At 38.7% G+C, this 20,572-nt stretch overlaps 1 protein-coding gene across 1 annotated transcript in view; it reads left to right on the forward strand.

Moving 5' to 3' along the window:
• Nucleotides 1-282: 282 nt before the first annotated feature.
• Nucleotides 283-20,572, forward strand: part of FRRS1 (ferric chelate reductase 1) — a 52,877-nt gene continuing 32,587 nt past the window's right edge. Inside the window, exons 1-5 of the mRNA XM_040232240.1 lie at nucleotides 283-393; nucleotides 13,767-13,962; nucleotides 14,969-15,105; nucleotides 16,373-16,467; nucleotides 17,884-18,031. Of these exons, the coding sequence (XP_040088174.1) occupies nucleotides 13,767-13,962; nucleotides 14,969-15,105; nucleotides 16,373-16,467; nucleotides 17,884-18,031 (576 nt within the window). The 5' untranslated portion in view covers nucleotides 283-393. The remainder of the gene's footprint in view (nucleotides 394-13,766; nucleotides 13,963-14,968; nucleotides 15,106-16,372; nucleotides 16,468-17,883; nucleotides 18,032-20,572) is intronic.

Below are 20,572 nucleotides of genomic sequence, written 5' to 3' on the forward strand. Positions count from 1 at the left end.
GTTGTTTATTTGAAATTTGAATTTAACATCCTTAGCTTTATTTTGCTAAAGTTGGCAACCCTTACCTAAGCATAAACAGGTTCTCTGTCTTTACTTAGCATTATACAGAGCAGGTTGTATTTCAAATGGTTTTACAGTTAAAGACAAAAATTTAATTTTCTCAGTGAAACAGTGATTAGTTGGTAATGGTAAAATTGTTTCTTTGTGTAGAACAGAAGGGTTAATTCTCAGAAACGGAGTCCTGAGCCTAGTGCCGGGCTTGCAAATCCTGTTTTGCTGCTTAGTTTGGGAAACTCTCTTCTTATGGGTAAGCTGGCTCCACCCAGCTGCTGAGAAAGAGATACGAGTTGTTAACAAAACCGGAAGTTGGATAGGCTGCCTTTGCTTCTCAAGGTAAGTGTCTCCTGTTTTCTTTCTGCCAGAGCTTTTTGCGAGGCGCTTAAGAATTAGTGCCAGCTCAGTGACTGTACTGCGAGAGCAGTCGCTTGTGCTGACCTGGGCTGTCGGAGACGCAGGATGGATGTCTTATTAACGAACTGTGTTCTGGAGCTTGTGAGCTTGTGTTGAGCTAATGAGTGTTCACTAGCGAGTTAGGTTAATAATATGTCCCATGACTTTGACTACAGAGCTTTAATCCCATGAGACATGTTTGGGATTATGAAAAGCACTGACTTTATTCATGCATCAGTGTTTTGCCCTTAATTTTTAGCAATGGAAACTCCCTTTTTACTTAACCTAATGGCATCCTTTATTTGATTTTTAAAGTGTCTTTTAATTTAGCAATCTTAGCTCCCCCACCCCCAGCTCTGGTGTGCCTTTAGAATTTCAGAGAGGCTCTGGGGTGACTAGGTGTTACCTCTGCCTTTAATTTTTTTTTTTTTTTTTAATATCTTGTCGTGCTGTCCTAGGGGTAAAGGGGGGAGTTTTCAGTTTGTAAATGTATTATCAGAAATAATTTTTATAAAGCTAAATTTTTAGTTCAGATATTTTCTTCTTTCTCTGAATTAGAGAAAAGGTGGAAGAAAGCTTTGAATGTTTACTTGGATAGTGCAGAGGTGGCAGGCTAAAACTTGGTCTGTTGATTTACTGAAAACAATGAGCTTGACTTTTTGAAGGACTTTTTAAAATTATTATTAAGGGGAAGAGTTCTACTAAGTCTTTTAATAAGCCAATATGTTGATTCTTTTTGCTGACCGTACCTTCTGTTTCACACTCGTCCACTTAGGTAATGTCAGATTCTCTGGAAGTCACACTGTTGCATTGTGTTGAGTGCTATTTCTGTCTGCTTAGTCATTGTGAAAGGAAATCAAAGAGTAGGATGCCTTTGCTTCCTTAAGACAAGTCAATCAGCTGTGGCAGAAAAATGCATTAACATTTTTTATTAGCAAAAAACTACAGCTTATGGAGCCTCCCAGAAGAGACAAGTTATTAAAGGTTGGTGGAATTAGGCAGTATTCCAAGGAAGAAAGGATTTTATGGAAGATCTGGTTTGTGGTAGACACTGTGCTAAATGCTTCACAGAGGTTATTTTATTTAATCTTCACCAAGGCTCATGATATTGGTATCATAGTTTAACAAAATAAGAAATTTTGCCCAGTGAGGTTAAATAATTTGCCCAAGGTCAGTTACTAAGGTGGTGCCTGCTGGATTCAAACCTGCTGTTGCTAAGTTGCTTCAGTCGTGTCTGACTCTGTGCAACCCCAGAGACAGCAGCCCACCAGGCTCCCCCATCCCTGGGATTCTCCAGGCAAGAACACTGGAGTGGGTTGCCATTTCCTTCTCCAATGCAGGAAAGTGAAAAGTGAAAGTGAAGTCGCTCAGTCGTGCCCGACTTCACGACCCCATGGACTGCAGCCCACCAGGCTCCTCATCCATGGGATTTTCCAGGCAAGAGTACTGGAGTGGGTTACCATTGCCTTCTCCGGATTCAAACCTAGGTCTATGCAATTTCAGAGTCCTTACTACACACTGTCTCATTTTAAATGGACCTTGAAAGAGGCATGGAGGTTTTATGAAAACAAAACAAACAAAAAACAGTAAAAGTAATATAGAATATTTGAAAATCGAAAAAAAATTCTAAACATCTTACAGTTTATTTAAAATTTCTTTACAGTCTTCTGGGGGTAACCGCTATTGAGAATGGTTAAAGGATGATGTTTTCTCTTTTCTCTTTTCTTTTGTACGTAACTTAAGTATCCTTTTGTAGTATGTTGTTTTCATTCATCTCTATGGCGTGAGCATGTCTCCACCTAAGTGCGTGTAGATTCATGTCTTAGGATTTTGTGAAAAGAGTTTATATTTGCAAAGCATTTAAAAGAATTCCTACCTCCTAGAAAGCAGTCAGTAATTATTAGCTGTTATTCCTGTCATTATTTACTCTATTTCATTCTTTTAAATGGATACACAGTATTTTATATTTTATTAAAGTACAGTTGGTTTAAAATGATGTGTTAGTTTAAGTGTACAGGAAAGTGATTCAGTTATATTTATACACACATATATGTTTATATGTATCTATTCTTTTCCCTTATAGGTTATTACAAAATATTGAGTATAGTTCTCTATGCTATTTAGATATCCTTGTTGATTACTTAAGTTATACATAGTGGTGGGTACACATTATTTTAGAATTTGGGGATAGCATAGAATAAGGAGCATCTCAGGTGACTCAGTGATAAAGAATTCACCTGCCAGTGCAGGAGACACTGAAGACACAGTTTCAGTCCCTGGGTTGGGAAGATTCCCTGGAGAAGGAAATGGCAACCCACTCCAGCGTTCTTGCCTGGGAAATCCTGTAGACCGAGGATGGGCCACAGTCCATGGGGTGGCAGATAGTTGGCCATGACTGAGAGACCGAGCATGAGCATGCAAGGCATAGAATATTTTTGTAAACATCTAAACTGTCTTAAATTTTTGTTATTACAAATAATCCTTGCATAACTGTATGGACTTTTCTTTTTATTTTTTGAAAATTGAAGTATAATTGGCCTACAATATCATATTAGTTTCAGGTATCAGTTCAGTCGCTCAGTCGTGTCCGACTCTTTGCTACCCCATGAATCGCAGCACGCCAGGCCTCCCTGTCCATCACCATCTCCCGGAGTTCACTCAGACTCACGTCCATCGAGTCAGTGATGCCATCCAGCCATCTCATCCTCTGTCGTCCCCTTCTCCTCCTGCCCCCATACAACAGAGTAATTCGAATTTATATAAAATATACTCCGTACAAAGTTTTAAAAAATATATCAACTATATTTCCTGTGTTGTTTGTTTTGTGGGTTTTTTTTTTTTTTTGGTAGGATAAATTCCTAGATGTGAAATTCCTCAGTCAAAGGTTAAACATATTTTAGTTCAGTAGGAGATTGTTACATTTCCTCCAAAAATATTGCAGTGATTTACACTCTTCACTGTATAAGAGCACTTACTTCTCCACATCCTTGCTTATATTGGATATTACCAGTCTTTTGCATTTTACATGAAATGATAGGCAATGTACCTTTTTTTTAAAAAACAATGTTCAGATATTTTTGTATCTATTTTTTTTTCATTGAACATATTTCTGATGTTACATGGGTAGGAATTTGATGTGTAGTATAATGGAGGTCCCAGTTAGAAGATAGAACATGGGTAGAAAAAAAGTAAAGTACTTGTTCTAGAAACAAGTACAAATGGTACATTGTTGCTGGAGCATGAATTGGGTTGGACACACATTAAATGCATGATGCTTTTGTCCTTAATTGAATAAGTCTTGAGAAGCTGTAGAAGGTTTTTGGAAAGAGGAGTGATGTAATGAGAATTGTGCCTTAGGGAAATGATCTTGTGGTGTTTTGTAGGAGAGATTAGAATGGAGATGCAAAAACAAGGAGGCAATGGAAAGGATTTCACTAATTTGGGTGACAGATAATGAAAGCTTTATGCTTGAAGGTCTTGTTGGAATGGAAAGCAGCAGACAGATAGAATAGAATGAAAGGTAGAAGAGAGAAGCTGAAGGGATAAGTAGGTGAATGGAAGAGCAGAGGTGGAATCTGCTGAGCTTGTTTGGAAATTGGGATCCCAAAGAGTGTCTGGAGTCAGATCTTGAGAATTTGGGGTTTCAAATCTGTTGACTAGAAATGTTGATAGGCCACCATCAAAATAGGAAAGTCAGATACAAGAGCTAGTTTGGAGGAAAAAATAATGAATTTTATTTCAGAAAAAAAATGAGCTTATTGTCATCCAAAAAGAAGTCTATAGATACTTGGAAATCTGAGTTGAAGCATTATGGAGATGTGGGATGGGGGCAATTGAAAGATTTGGGAAATATTATTCAGGGGTGATAACAGGCTATGGAAGGGATAGTCTGTAGAGAAACGCAGGGGTCAAGGGAAAAAGTCTTGGGGATGGATATCTTCCCAAGTGGCTTAGCGGTGAAGGATCCGCGTGTCAGTGCAGGAGCCACAGAGGATGTGGGTTCAATGCCTGGGTCAAGAACAGCCCCTGGAGAAGGAAACGGCAGTCCATTTCAATATTTTTCCCTGGAAAATTCTAGGGACAGAGGAGCCTGGGGGGCTACAGTCCACGGGGCTGCAAAGAGTTGGAGACGACTGAGCAGTCACACGCTGTACGTCCATTGACAATGACATCTTCATGTAAGAGAACAAGCTTTTAGATGATGCTGTGATTAGGGGAATCAGAATTAGATTGGAGAGCTTCTGGTTCTTATTCTTCAGTGGTTTTCCTTTACCTTTTCTTGTGCTTAAACTCTAAATTCTTTTCAGCCATTTTAGGTTATCACACCTGACAGATGTCAAATGGACTGTCAATGTGCCATTTTTAAAATGCTCTTTGTTTTTCAGAACCTTTACCCAAAATGTCATAACTCCAATTGTTAATTTTAAAAAATCATTTTTCTCTGTACTTCCTGCTGTGAAAATGGAGTATGAAACATTTTTATCTGGGGAAGTGGAAATACTTGACCTGGTTTTCAGTTTCTCTAAAATTTGAGATTCAGCTATCAAAGTCAGTTTAACTCTTGATATGGAAGCTTTCTATGAAAGTGAAGTTAAATTACTGGCAAGAAGGGGAATACATTTTCTGAAATATTTTAAAAGGCTTGAACAAATTAAATACAGATGAAAGAAACACATGGAAATCTCAATTGTTTAACCACAGTGGTGTTCATCAGAAGAACTTAGTGCATAATGGCGATATGGAAAGTGACTAGTGATAATAAATGATGGCAATTACCATTTATTGATGGTGTTTTTAAGCATTAAACTGTTTGTTTTTATATCTGTTGTTTCAGGGGCTTCCGTTTTATGAAAGAAATCTCTACATTGCTTCTCAGACTCATATAGTAGACCCGACATTCTGAATAAAGTAGGCTAATTTCGATTTCTCATTTGTCATAATATGCCCCCACTCACATTGTTTGTTGTGAAATTTGGATTCTCGCTGCACCTTCTGGATCCTCTCTCCAAGGAGGGAGCAAAGATCTGAAGTGAAGAGAATGCAAATGTTGGAGTTAGATTTGGGTTCTAATCCTAAAAGTGTACAGGATTTTGTGTACATTTCCTGGTCTCAGTTTCTTCATCTCTAAAATGATGCTTGTTGTAAGGATTATGTTAGATGTAGTCTCTACCAGTTTATCACCAAATGTATGTTTCTTTTTCTTCTTTTTCACACTATGTCCCCTTTCTCCCCCCCTCTATAGTAAAACTAATCCTTTCCTTTCTTATTGCTATCGAAATTTCATTGCTTTCTGTGTATCTCTTATGCTTAGTCTTATCTGATTTTGTCAGTCTCCTTATCCTTCTCTGGTTCTACCTACCTTTCTAAAACTCTTCATGCCTAGCTCTGCCACTGTAAGGTGAACACCTATGGGTGTCTTTAATCCCAGTCCCTCTAGCCTTTGGTCATAGGCTTAACAGTTTTGCCCTAGCTCCTAGATGAAATCCTGAAATTACAGGTAAAGGTAAGGTAAAGTCGCTAAGTCGTGTCCGACTCTTTGCGACCCCATGGGCTGTAGCCTACCAGGCTCCTCTGTCCATGGGATTTTCCAGGCAATAGTACTGGAGTGGATTGCCATTTCCTTCTCCAGGGGATCTTCCTGACCCAGGGATCGAACCTGGGTCTCCCACATTGTAGACAGACGCTTAACCGTCTGAGCCACCAGGGTACTGTGCCCCCAAATTAATTTATCACTCACCTTGGAATTTCAGTTTCATTTTTTAATGGAAGCATTATTTAAAAATGGTGGTTCTGTTTCTAGGCCAAAACATAAACAAAAGCATGTTTAACTTATAAGCAAATTGAAAAATTTTATACTTATAACAAAGTAAAAGAAAATGATGCCATTGTAATTTTAATTAGTAAAATAAAAGCAATTTTGAATAAAAAGTAGTTATTAATCTTAAACATTATGGAATGTGTTTGATGGAATTTCTGAAAGGAGCATTCAAGTGCTTTAGGGATTGCAATGTTTTTATATTATGGTTATGATGAAATAAATATTCATATTTTATGCCAGACAAGTGAAAGTGAAAATGTTAGGCACTCAGTCATGTCTAACTCTTTGTGACCCCATGGATAGTAGCCTGCCAGGCTCCTCTGTCCATGGAATTCTCCAGGCAAGAATACTGGAGTGAGTTGCCAGACAAGGAACATTTAAACATAAGCTTATTCTCTGCCCCTTTTGGCCACCTATCTCACCTCTAGTGTGCACTGTGCATTTGTATTATGGGCTAACCAGACAAATACCTCCTCAACATAAAGATCAATTTTTCTTCTGGCACCAGTCATGCTACTCTTTTAAAGATAACATTCCTTTCTCAATCCAGTCAGGAGTTGATTACGCAAGGTTGGTTACCTTGTACCTGCAGACATCTTTAGTGAACTCAGATGGTGAAGAATTCACCTGCAAGGTAGGAGACCCAGGTTTGACCCCTGGGTTGGGAAGATCCCCTGGAGAAGGGAATGGCTACCCACGCCAGTATTCTTGCCTGGAGAATTCCATGGACAGAGGAGCCTGGTGGGCTATGGTCCATGGGGTTGCAAAGACACAACTGAGTGACTAACACTTTCACTTTTGCATATGAAGCCAGTATATTATTTCTCCTAAAGATAGCAATTGATGTAAAACAAACTGGTCAGATGACCTGGGGAAATACTGGGTTGCACCTGATGAAAGTCTTTAGCTTAAGTACTTACTGATGTCCTTATTAATGGGGAAATACTGGGTTGCACCTGATGAAAGTCTTTAGCTTAAATACTTACTGATGTCCTTATTAATGTTACTAGTTATATTATTTGTATTCTGCCTATTTTACACGATTATTGTTTTTTGCCCTACCAAATGTGTCACTGACCCCAGGTAAATTCAGTGATGATTAGGAAACCTGAAATGATTGACCATCTATGTAGTATTATAAGCTCAACAATTATAACTCTAGTAGTGGGAAGAAGCAACAAAAAGGAACCATCTCTTGGACTTGTAAGACAGGTGGTCTGGAGACTTTTGGCTACTGTTAACTGGGCTTAGTTCAGTAATAGCACATTGAGAGTCTATCAGTGAAATCTTTGCTGATCTGGGAATGAGCCTTCCTACTACCGGGGCGCAAATTTGTCACAAAATGCTTACTGAACCTTGGTTGAAGTTAAGACAGAAAGGGAAGGGATTGTAAAGAATGTTGCCCAACTTCAGAATCAAGTCATCAGCTGCTTCAGTCGCTGACCTGTGGTATACCCTGAAAGAAGTTCACAGTGAAGATCAGCACGAGGCACTCTGTGCTCTCCAAAACTGGCAGGACAGGCCTGCAGACAGACGTTTTTAGGGGAAAATTTTATGAATCCAGTTTCTTGCATTTTCCCATACTTAGAGGAGCACTGAAACCATTCACTAAGATATCTCCTCCTTGAGAAAAACAGTAAATTTTACCAAGATGTGTACTTGATTGCACATACCCTCCTCTCTAAAAATCATGTAATACTGATCTCTCCCTTTACCTCTTTGGAGCAGTTTTCAGATATCTAAGGAAAGCTAATTTACTAGTCATATTTATAGTTTTTGTTCAGGTTCACAAATGATATAATACAGAATCAGACTTTTTTTCCATTGGATAAGTCCATCTCTGTCTCCAAAATCTTCCTTGTGGCTTGGCTTATTTGTCTCTTCTATAGTTCTGAGAACTCTCCTTTTTTTTAAACTGAAATCCCTGATCCTCCTAAATTAGAACTTTCAAGACTGAACTTTAATGGTCTGGTCTGTATATGCTGGGAAATAATGTTTTCAAATTGCAGGTTAGAGTCATTGGTAGATTATGAAAGAACAATTCTGTTGGATGTAACCAGGGCTTCCCTGGTTGCTCAGTGGTAAAGAACGTGCCTGCCAATGAGGAAGCGTGGATTCAATCCCTGGGTCAGGAATATCCTCTGGAGAAAGAAATGGCAACCCACTCCAGTATTCTTGCCTGGGAAATCTCATGGGCAGAGGAGCACGGAGGGCTATAGTCCATGGGGTTGCAAAAGAGTCGGACATGACTTAGTGACTAAACAACAACAACAACAAGGATGTAACAGGATTAAAAAAAAGGAAGGAATAGAAAATATATGAGTTTATCATGTGTGGTAAAAGTAAATGATGGCTCTTGAAATGTTTGTAAGGTCATAAAGATATTTCTTAACTTTGAGTGTGGTAAAAAAAAAAATACCCACAAGATATAGCAAAAAATATCTTTCCCCAAATTTTTATATTTTTTATAGTAAACTCTTCTGGTTTTTACTTTTTTGTGACTTTTCATAATTGAGAAAACCTTTTTACATCATACCTATGCTTTAATTAAGACTCTCAGTGCCTGCACTCATTTCCTGTTTGATGTGGAGTAGGTGTTACTGGCGACATCCCACAATTTTTTGTGTCTGTGTTAACTTTTGAACTCCTTTGATGCTTTCATTGAAAATAAGTGACTGGTAATAAAAGCTAGAACTTTAATGAAATATAACTAGGCTTGATTAGTTATTTGCTAGCTTACTCATCTCACATGGTTTTCAAAGATGTGCTTCCCTCTCTATTTCTTTTTTCTCACATGTTCTTGGAGTAACACAATTAAAAGATGTTTAATGACTGCTTTATTTAAAAGTATCCTTAATTAACACATACTTTTTTTTACATGTATTTTCAATTGAATTCTTCTCATTTTATCTGAATTTTACTTTGTTGTAATAAATATGTTGTCTTGATTAATCTCTGTAGTTCACAGTCACAATAATAATAATTACATATTCATCCAGGTACAAGAGCTTAGTATTTAAATAATAAAGTTTATTTGCATGTGAGACGTATGTAGAGTGTGGTAAGTGTTAGTCGCTCAGTCATGTCCAACTCTTTGCAGCCCCATGAACTGTAGCCTGCTGGGCTCCTCTGTTCATGGAATTCTCCAGGCAGAGATGCTAGAGTGGGTAGCCAGTTCCTTCTCCAGGGGATCTTCCCGACCCAGGGATCAAACCCAGGTTTACCTGTACTCTAGACAGATTCTTTACTGCTGAGCCAACTGAGAAGCCCAGAGCATGTAAAGGCAGTCATTATACCTTTTTACTAAGTACCTGTCTTCCAGGCAAAAAAGAAAACTGTATAAATCTCATCAGGTTTGGTAATTTTTCAGTTAGAGAATCAGGATAATCTCTCTTTTAACCTTTTAAACGTCTTCGTTGTCTGTTGTCTCGGGATGCCAAGATCCAAGCTCTGGTATCTTTTCTTTTGTTCTCTATATCATACTTATGGTAGGATGCGAATATTAAAAGCCTGTAAGAATCATACAAAATTGGTGGGAGTTTTTCCAGTGCTTGAAGGGTGGTCTTGTAATATAATAGCTCATTATCCACCTTCCACAGTTTTAGCTTAAATGTTTCCACGTATAACTCTTTATTCTTTTTCATAACTATGCAGTCTTATTAGCATAGATTGGTTAATGAATTAACATTATTTTTAAAAGTTGTTTCTTAAATCATTAATTGGAAAATTGTCATTGCCCATTGGAATGAAAATAGACTTTACCTTGAATGGTCAGTATCTGACCAAGGATAAAGAAATTGTTGTTTTCTATTCCTCTGTCTGACCTTGTTATATTTTCCAAATGAGTGACAGTAGTGAATGGTGTCTTAGTCACTTCCCTTTCTCGTCTTATATAGCGTGCTCTGATAATTCCTAGTATGCTTTTCCACTTTGCTTTCCTAAAATTGTAATGTTAGGATTGGACCTGGATTTATCCCAGTTCACTAGTTGTGTTTTGCAAATGAAGAACCTGGAACAGAGATTAAATGAACGGATTGATGTTATTCAGCTACTAAACACATGTGTGCTGTTGCTCAGTCATGTCTGACCCTTTGCGACCCCAGGGACGGTAGCCTGCCAGACTCCTCTGTCCATGGAATTTTCCAGGAAAGGATACTGGAGTGGGTTGCCGTTTCCTCTTCCAGGAGATCTTCTCCACCAAGGGATCAAACCTGGGTCTCTTGGGTCTCCTGCACTGACAGGGGGATTCATAGCAGAGACTGAAAGTCTTGTTTCCACTTTCACCTGACACAAAATCAATGACAAATAGATATTAGTTGAGTCAAACTATTCACTGTAGCGAATATATTCACAATATTCACAAACTTTTCACTATACTGTTCTTTAGGTGAGGCACATTTCTGCATTTAATTTTCATAATAACTTGGCCAAGATCACATGGTTAAAATAATGACCTTGATCCTTTCCAGTAAATCTTGTATGGCCTTAAAAGGTGGTCTGCCCTAAAAAAGGATCTGGAAGCCATGTTTGAATATAACATTTTTCTATTGCTCCAGCAGTTATTTTCTTAAATATTGCTTCCTATAGTAATTAACTGTTTTCAGAGTTACTGCAGAGGATGACTGTAGCCATGAAATTAACAGACTCTTTCTCCTTGGAAGGAAAGCTATGACCAACCTAGAGACTATATTAAAAACCAGAGACATTACTTTGCCAACAAAGATCTGTCTAGTCAAAGCTATGGTTTTTCCAGTAGTCATGTATGGAAGTGAGAGTTGGATCATAAAGAAAGCTGAGCACCAAAGAATTGATGCTTTTGAACTGTGGTGTTGGAGAAGACTCTTGAGCATCCTTTGGACTGCAAGGAGATCAAACCAGTCAATTCTAAAGGAAATCAATCCTGAATATTCATTGGAAGGCCTGATGCTAAAGCTGAAACTCCAATACTTTGGCTACCTGATATGAAAAACTGACTCATTAGAAATGACCCTGATGCTGGGAAAGATTGAAGACAGAGGAGAAAGGGATGACAGAAGATGAGATGGCTGGATGGCATCACTGACTTGATGGACATGAGTTTGAACAAGCTCCGGGAGTTGGTGATGGACAGAAAAGCCTGGTGTGCTGCAGTCCATGTGGTTGCAAAGAGTCGAACATGACTGAGCGACTGAACTGAACTGATTTTCAGAGTTATGCTTTTCCTCTGAGTCTACAGAGAAATCTTTGCTGTTGTTGTTTAGGTGTTAAGTCGTGTCTGACTCTTGGCAACCCCATGGACTGCAGCACGTCAGGCTTCTCTGTCCTTCATTATCTCCCGGAGTTTTCTCAAATTCATATCCATTGAGTCAGTGATGCTACCTAACCATCTCATACTTTGCTGTCCCCTTCCCCTTTTGGCTTCAATCTTTCCCAGCATCAGGGTCTTTTCCATCCAGTCAGCTTGTCACATCAGGTGGCCAAAGTATTGGAGCTTCAGCATCAGTCCTTCCAATGAATATTCAGGGATGATTTTCTTTAAGATTGACTGGTTTGCTCTCCTTGCGGTCCAAGGAGCTCTCAAGTGTCTCCTCCAGTGCCACAATTCGAAAGCATAAATTCTTCAGCACTCAGCCTTCTTTATGGTCCAGCTCTCACATCTGTGCTTGCCTATGGGAAAAACCATAGCTTTGACTATTTGGACCTTTGTGGGCAAAGTGGTGTCTCTGCTTTTTAATGTGCGGTCCAGGTATATACTTCTCTTATGATACAGAATTTTTCAGAAGCTTTTGATTGGTTCATTTGTCCTTTTAGCTTATCTTCAAATGAGAATAATTCTACCTAGCTTCAATGTGTGATAAAAGATAGGGGTATAGAATTGGTTGCCAAGCTACCTAGTTGGTTGCCACTGGTGTAACATGTAGCGCCAGTTAAAGAGTGTAGCTCCAACACAATTTCTTGTGTCTAGTAGGAATTTCTGTAGTTTAGCTCTGGTCCAGTGTGTGGTTGTAATTTACATGATTATAAAAGGAGAATTTGTTCTAGTGATTGTAAGGGTGTTTTTATTTTATGACCAAAGTGACCGTATAGAAAGCTCCCATTGCTATGGAGAATGCACTGCCTCTTGAGCGCTTTTCATCTGTAGCCTGTCCACTCTGTGAACTTTGCTGCCCTATAACATTTCCTACCCATTTACCTCTGTTGTGTGGTGCTGTGCTTAGTCGCTCAGTCATGTCTGACTCACTGGGATCCCATGGACTGCAGTCTGCCAGGCTCCTTTGTCCATGGGGATTCTGCAGGTAAGAATACTAGAGTGGGTTGCCATGCCCTCCTCTAGGGGATTTTCCCAATCCAGGGATTGAACCCAGGTCTCCCACATTATAGGCAGTTTCTTTTACTGACTGAGCCATCCAGGGAAGCCTAAGAATACTGGAGTGGGTAGCCTATCCCTTCTCCAGAGGATCTTCCTGACCCAGGAATCGAACAGGGTCTCCTGCATTGCAGGTGGATTCCTTACCAGCTGGGCTACCAGAGAAGCCCCCCTCTACCTCTAGTCTTATTAAATACTGTGATTTGCAGGTTCTGAATGTATGCACAAAGTGAGTGGTTGATGTGGACTAGACTAGGGCAGGACTCGTTTTCTGTTAAGCAGGTGGTAAGAGGCAGATAAATTGGATGAGAGAAGAAAATTTCGTTGGCTAACAATTCAGAAGTATCTGGACTATTGTTTAGTTGCTAAGCTGTTTACTGCTCTTTTGTGACCCCATGGACTGTAGCCTGCCAGGCATCTCTATCTATGGAATTTCCCAAGCAAGAATACTGGAGTGGGTTGCCATTTCCTTCTCCAGGAGCTCTTCCCAATCCAGGGACTGAACCTGAGTCTCCTGCATTGGCAGGTGGATTCTTTCCCACTGACTCACCAGCGAAGCCCATTTGAGCGATAGGTAATAGAAATACTGTCTCTTGCAATTGGTTGTTATCAGTTTTCAGTGCTACAAATAAAATTCCCATTATGAGTAGCTTAATTGGAAGTTAGGAGAATTCATATCAAAGATTTATTCAGATTATGATATTTAAATTCAGAAGAAACAGTTCTTTATTGTTTAAATTTTCTAGTATGAAATGGAGCAAAACCTTTTGCTTTTATAGTATTATTTTATTATTTCCTGATCATGCTAATGAAAGCTAACATTTATTATCTTCCTTTTCAGACTTTTGGTTGTATCTATTATAGATTTTATTAAAATAGTTTTGAAAGGAGAGTTTTCATTTCCTTATTTTTCAGGTAAGAAAGGAGGCTTAAGTGATTGACCTAAAGTTTCACAGTTAGTAATTAGAAAAGCTGAGATTCAAATCCAGGTCAAGCTTCATATATCACATTCTTTATATTGCATACTTTTGAGAATGTGGTTAAATGATTATTGAAAGCAAATAGTTGTCTAGAACTTACTGTCCTGTGATATAAAAGCTCTTATATTTTAGTTACCTTTGAAAATAATGTATTTTTAATCTTCTTTTTAAGATGACAGCTCCTGGATTTACCGTCAGTGCCTTCATCCTTCTGTTGCATGTTAGTTTTGTGGCTAATTATCCCAGTGGAAAAGTAACAAAGTCATGCCATGGAATGATTCCTGAGCATGGTCATACCCCACAGTATCATCCTGTTCACCACATTTCAGTGAGTCAGACGACATTCAGGCCAGGAGATCAAATCAAAGGTATTGTGCTGGTATTAACAGTTTGCATTTTTCATTTTGCCTTTTTTTTTTTTAACTGTACATTGAATCTTTATTACTGTTGGATTGATATAGTTTCATTTAATCTGTTCATCTGCTTTCATTAGATACCATGATCTTACACTTATTTTTGTGTTTAACTACTACTGATGACTATATTACGTAAGCAGTATATTTACTATCCATTCAGACTAGGCTATTTTTTTTTTTTTGACCACATTACGAAGCTTGCAGGGTCTTAGTTCACCAACCAGGAATTGAACCCAGAGCTCCAGTGAAAGTGCTGAATGCTAACCACTGGACCTCCAGGGAATTCTGCAGAATAGGTTTTAAAATATTTTTGTCATTATTTAATTTATCTTCATTAACAGTACTATTTACTCAGTAGAAGAGGAAAATAAAGCTTATTTTATCTGGCTTAAGGTATTAAAACCTTATCCTACTTACTATTGTATAATTTCATATGTTTCCCTAATTCTTCTGGTACAAAGTAGGCTGAAACTTAAGGATGTATCTATAACAGCATTTTACAAACTCTATTTTCTGTAACGTTAGAAATGCAAAATATTAATAGATATTTTCTAACAAAAAGAGTTTATGGAAAAAATAAATTTAGAACACTCTATGCATTACATGGATTCTGTTTCTTAGAGCTTTATAGGATATAGTAGGTTGTTAAAACCCTGAGGGATCTGCAGTCAAGACACAAGTGTACTTTTAACCAGCATTTTTCAAGCCACTTTGGCCCTGTGAACCACACTCTGACCATAACCGACCTTGTCTTCCCTGTGGAATAGCTATTACACCTCATGGAATAATGTCCTGTGCAACATGGTTTGGAGTTACTTTGACTATGCTATAACTTCTACTGTTTTCTCTCCTAGAGTAGTTTTGTATGTGTACACCTGATTTTGTGACATGTTTCCTCTAACAGTCTCTTTGGGGGATGTTGCTAAACTCTTAATTTACCTTTTTATTTGTTTCTCAGTTGCTTTGTCAGGGCCACCATTTAAAGGCTTTCTCTTAGAAGCACGTGACGCTGAGAATTTGAGTGGCCCTCCTGTTGGCTCCTTCACATTGATTGACAGTCACGTGTCACAGCTTCTGACCTGTGAAGATGTACAGGTTTGTGTTTAGTTTGAAACTGATTTCTATCAGTTTCCATGAGTCTTTTCACTGGAGTGGTGTTGGCAAGATAAACGATGACATTACCTATGTATTGCAAACATCTGAATAGAGTCACGATGAGCAAAGTTTCCACCTAGTTTTTCTACTGGCAATATATTTTTATACATCAACATCCTAGAAAAGGTAGGCTCATAGTTTTAAGAGGTTATAGCTTTTGATACTTTATCAAAATATTGTTTCTTACTGTACTGAATTTTGAAGGATGTTGATATTGAAGATAGAGTTCTAGAGTGAAACAGAGGTCTGACTTTTGTAATTAATTAATTAATTAAATGAACATTTACTATACCAGGAACTTTCCTGCAAGGGATATAGTGATGAACAAGATTTGTTATTTGATGAGTTCAGAGCCTTACACATAAGCAAAGCATATGGACACATGCTATATGACACATAAGCAGAACATATGGATATAGGACAGACACATTAGTAGAATAGTATGATGACTCAGATTAGAACCATACACAGGGTGGGTGAGAAGCATGGCAGAAATGCCACACTGACTGTAGGGAATTGAGTGAGTGCATTTTGGAAGAGCTTATCTAAGCTAGACTTCAAAGGATGACTATCCAGATAAATGAAAGTGGGAAACAAGATTGTTCAAGAGAAAGGAATTACTAAAAGATAATACTACATATTTGGAGGCAGGATTTTTTCTTTTGGTGAATATTCTGCATTCTATTTGTATATATTAATAGAAAACCAGAAGCTTACAGTATAAATGAAATAATGCTTCTGCTGCTGCTTAGTCGCTTCAGTCATGTCCTACTCTGTGCAACCCTATGGGCTGCAGCCTGCCAGGGTCCTCTGTCCATGGGATTCTCTAGGCAAGAGTACTGGAGTGGGTTGCCATGTCCTCCTTCACGGGATCTTCCCAACCCAGGGATCGAACCCAGGTCTCCTGCATTGCAGGCAGATTCTTTACCACTTAAGCCACCAGGAAAGCCCCACATAAATGAAATAATGAGCAGACTCTAAACAGCATCAACATACCCAATATTTGTAACTCTCTTCAGTTCTTACATTTCAGCTGACTCTAGAGCCAGCTACTAATTTGGTGTCAACCAATCAACATGTATTTATTGAGCACCCGAGTCCTTGTGTTTAACAGAATACCAGGGTTGTACAGTGAAAAATGGTTGTAGTTCCAGCTATATTGAGCTATTGAGTAACTGAATGGTAGTTCTTTTCCATTTTCTTTCAGGGATCAGCTGTAAGTCATAGGAGTCCATCAAAGAAAACAGAAATCAAGGTCTATTGGGATGCTCCAAGCAGTGCCCCAAATCACATAATCTTCCTGTGAGTAGAAGAATTTGCAACTCTATAACTAGTATAATTGAAATAATGAGAGTCTGCATCATTTTTTATAACTACTGAACATTTACCAGTATGTCAGAGGTTTGGTATAGAAATGACACCAGTTTACTGATGTAAGTGGTGGTTTTATTTGTTTTTTTCCAGCAGTATATACTGAGTACCTAGCACAGGACCGAGGACCTAATAGAGACTTAATGGACATTTGTTGAGTGAATGAAGAATGGTAGTGCCTTCAAACTAATAACCTGAGTCTGTATGGTGTATGGATGAATACTTTTTAAAGTTTTGTTCCTGTATTAGTATGAGAATATGAAAAAAAGCAGTCCTGAAATTTGAATGACTTTTCTTTCCATGGTTACTACTTGCAGATTAGATTGTCAGAAAAGTAAGATACTGTGTGTTCCTCAGAATTATGAAATTCAGTAGAATTAGAACAGTACTTCTCTCTTAATCTGACATGCAAGGAAGAAATGGAATGTCATAAAGGGGGATTCCATAAATGTCATTTAAGGGGAGAATTGCTCTCCTATCCTGTCTCTATTTTCTGCTTCACTTTGTACACAGTGTACACTTTGTACATTGATCTGCGTACACCTGTGTGTTGAGCGGAATGTGAAAAAGGAGATTTGACCCCAGTAAGAGCTGATGGTTGCTTGTGCAGCCTCTGTATAGCTTCTCTCTTAAGCTGCTTATTGCTGCTGCTAAGTCACTTCAGTCGTGTCTGACTCTGTGCTACCCCAGAGACAGCAGCCCACCAGGCTCCCCCATCCCTGGGATTCTCCAGGCAAGAAAACTGGAGTGGGTTGCCATTTCCTTCTCCAATGCATGAAAGTGAAAAGTAAAAGTGAAGTCGCTCAGTCATGTCCAACTCTTAGCGACCCCATGGATTGCAGCCTACCAGGCTCCTCTGTCCATGGGATTGGATTGCAGCCTGCCAATGCAGGAGATATGAGTTTGGTCCCTGGGTCAGGAAGATCCACTGGAGAAGGAAATGGCAACCCATTCCAGAATTCTTGTCTAGGAAATCCCATGGACAGAGGAGCCTGGTGGGTTAGAGTCCATTGGGTCGCAAAAGAGTGAGACACAACTTAGCAAATAAAACAATTTTAAAATTAAGATGTAGATATTGTTTTTTAGATATAGTGCTATTGCACCCTTAATAGACTACAGTGTAGTGTAAACACAACTTTTATATGCGTTTGGAAAGCCCACAATTCTGTGACTCACTTTATCATAATATGTACTTTGTTGTGGTTGTCTGGAACTGAACCCTCAATATATCCAGGAAATATCTGTATTAGGTTGTGTGTCCCTAGTTAGTTATCTTTTTTGTTGTTGTTCGCTTTATGATGAGCCACAATCATGGTTCTTTCTAAGCTCGCTGGTACTGCATTTCAGAGCCACAGTCGTTGAGAAGTACAAAATCTACTGGGTGAAGATTCCTGGTCCTATAATTTCACAACCAGATGTACTTCCTTTTACAACACCTGAAGCTACAATAGCACCAATGCCAACGGTACCTTCAGTCTCCCATTTAACAAGATCAGTAAGTAGAGTTTTTATAGTTTCATCAAATACAATCTAAAGGAACAGCTTCCTTAGAAATTGTGGTTCTGTGCTTGAGAATGTTTGTAAAGGAGTAGCTGTCCTGGGTTATGGTAGCAGGTTTTTGAATGCCTGTCAGGAAATCAGGAGAGAGTCTTCACTACAACTTTATGACTTATAGGTTAGAATAAGAGGAGTGCAGGACCCTACATGTTCAAGGTGTGGTTGTGACATTCACATGTAGTCTATACTAGCAGTGGATATTTTCACTTGAAAATAAATCTGAAGCAGCAGGGTTTAATTTCTTTTTTAAAATACAGCCAAATAGCAAACCTGAAGAGGGAGCTTAAAGCTGAAGGTAAATTTAGGTTTCAGCTAAACTGGGAGGGGTGTGGGGGTAGAATATTAAAATGGTGATATAATTCTTTACTCTTATTCCAACTAAGGCCAATGAGTACTGCAGAATTCTACAGGTTGAACTCTTGCAAGCTCATCATCTAGAATTCTACGTAGGCCTTCTGATTCAAAAGAAGTGCAGTTAAAAGAACACATCTTGGAAAGGGTTATTCATGTTACAAACATTGGAAAGGCTTTACTGAAAGCAATTCTGATGAATTAGACTTCTCAATTCAGAAGTGACTATAACAAAAAATGTCTTAAGGAAGGTTATTACAGTCAGAAGAACGAATTTGGGCCTGAATTCTGATTCGTTTAATTTCTGTTTGAGTTCGGACAAATTACTTAAATCTTAAAGTCTCAGTTTCTTCATCTATAAATGAGAAATAATAATATCTAGTTCTTATAGAATCATATATTACTGTGAGAACCGAGTAGAATGAATATAAGATTTCTGATTGATTTATACTTAATAGGTATTTAGTAAATATTAGTTCATTTTTTCTCTCCCTTCCACTTTCTTGTCTCTTTATAGCTCTTTTTTCTCATAGGGAAGGCTAAATCTGTGCTCCTATAGAGTGTCTTGTTTTGTTTATCTTCTTTTCCACATTATGCAATATGTGATGAGCCATTTGATTACATCATTATGAACTTTTGTTTGACCAAGCAATTCGATTTGTTGTTTGCAGTAATTCTCAGTTTGTTTAGTCTCAATGTTTATTTATTTTAAAATTGCTTTAGGGGATTCCCAGTCAGTCCGGATCTGAGCTTCCCAGGAGGAATCTATTAACAATCTAAAAAAAGATTGTTATCTTTTCTTATATTCATATAAAAAGGCATTAGCTCTTGTTGGAGATTTTTTATTGTATCTCTGTACCAAGTTTAGAATCTCCAATTATGGAGAGATTCATTCAGAATCACAGGATGTTGGCACTTGTAGAGAGCTAGAGGAGGCCTCCGGGTCCCTGTTGCATAGTTAAAGATAAACAGACCCTGAGAGATAAATTCTTTAGCAAACATGATGGAACGGTGGAATAAAGGGGAGAACAGAGACAGACTAAACCCATGTTTCCAGGCTTCTAGTGGCTTATTCTCTCCACTCTACTATACTTTCTCTTTAAGTTCCTGTGAAATAAAAAACAAAAATTATATATATATATTGGCCTCTGCTTGGTTTCTGTTGCTAGTTGGCCTTTTGACCCCAGTTCCTGATACAGAGCTGCTAAATCCTTTGGAATTTCCTGAATGATGGGGTATCTTTTGTGTTAGGTGACTCTTGGTGGACTCCTATATGGGGGCTGGTCCCCCAAAACTGATCCATGATTAGAAGCTTGCTGCTTTCAGCCCACTGACCCCATTCTCCAGAGAAGGGAGAGAGGCTGAAAACTGAGCTAATAATCCTTTATCCCACATGATAGTGGTGGTGGTTTAGTCGCTAAGTTATGTCCGACTCTTGTGACCCCGTGGACTGTAGCCTGTCAGGCTCCTCTGTCCATGAGATTCTCCAGGCAAGAATACTGGAGTGGGTTGCCATTTTCTTCTCCATCCCACATAATGGAGCCTCCATAAAAGTTCCAAAAGTGCAGGTTTCGGAGAGCTTCTGGGTTGCTGACCACATGGAGGTGCGGGGAGGCTGGTGCCTCAGAGGGATCATGGGAGCTCTGCACCTGCCCCTTCCTGCATGCTTTACTCTACGCATCTCTTCCATCTGGCCATTTGTGGGTTGTTATCCTTTTATAATATACTGGTAATGTAGTAAGTTAACTATTTTCCCAAGTTCTGTGAGACATCTTTATAAATTTCCTAACTCAAGGAGGAGGTGCTGGGAACCTCCAGTTTATGGCCAACACTTCAGAAGTACAGGTGGCAACCTGGGGCTTGTGATTGGCATCAGTGATGGACATCTGAAGTGGGTGCAGTCTTGTGGGGCTGAACCCTTAGCCTGTGGGATTTGACACCAATTTCAGGCAGATAGTGTCAGAGTAGAGTTCAATTGTAGTACACTAAGTTATGTCATCAGAGAATTGCAGAATTGCTTATTGTGGAAAATGCCCACACTTGTTTGGTGGCCAGAAATATTCCTAGAGTAGAAGAAGAAATGAGAGTTTTTCTGTATAGTTCCCATTAAATCTAGTTACTTAAACTC

The sequence above is a fragment of the Oryx dammah genome, unplaced genomic scaffold, assembly GCF_014754425.2.
Source record: "Oryx dammah isolate SB20612 unplaced genomic scaffold, SCBI_Odam_1.1 HiC_scaffold_28, whole genome shotgun sequence".
In the NCBI taxonomy this organism is placed as follows: Eukaryota; Metazoa; Chordata; class Mammalia; order Artiodactyla; family Bovidae; genus Oryx; species Oryx dammah.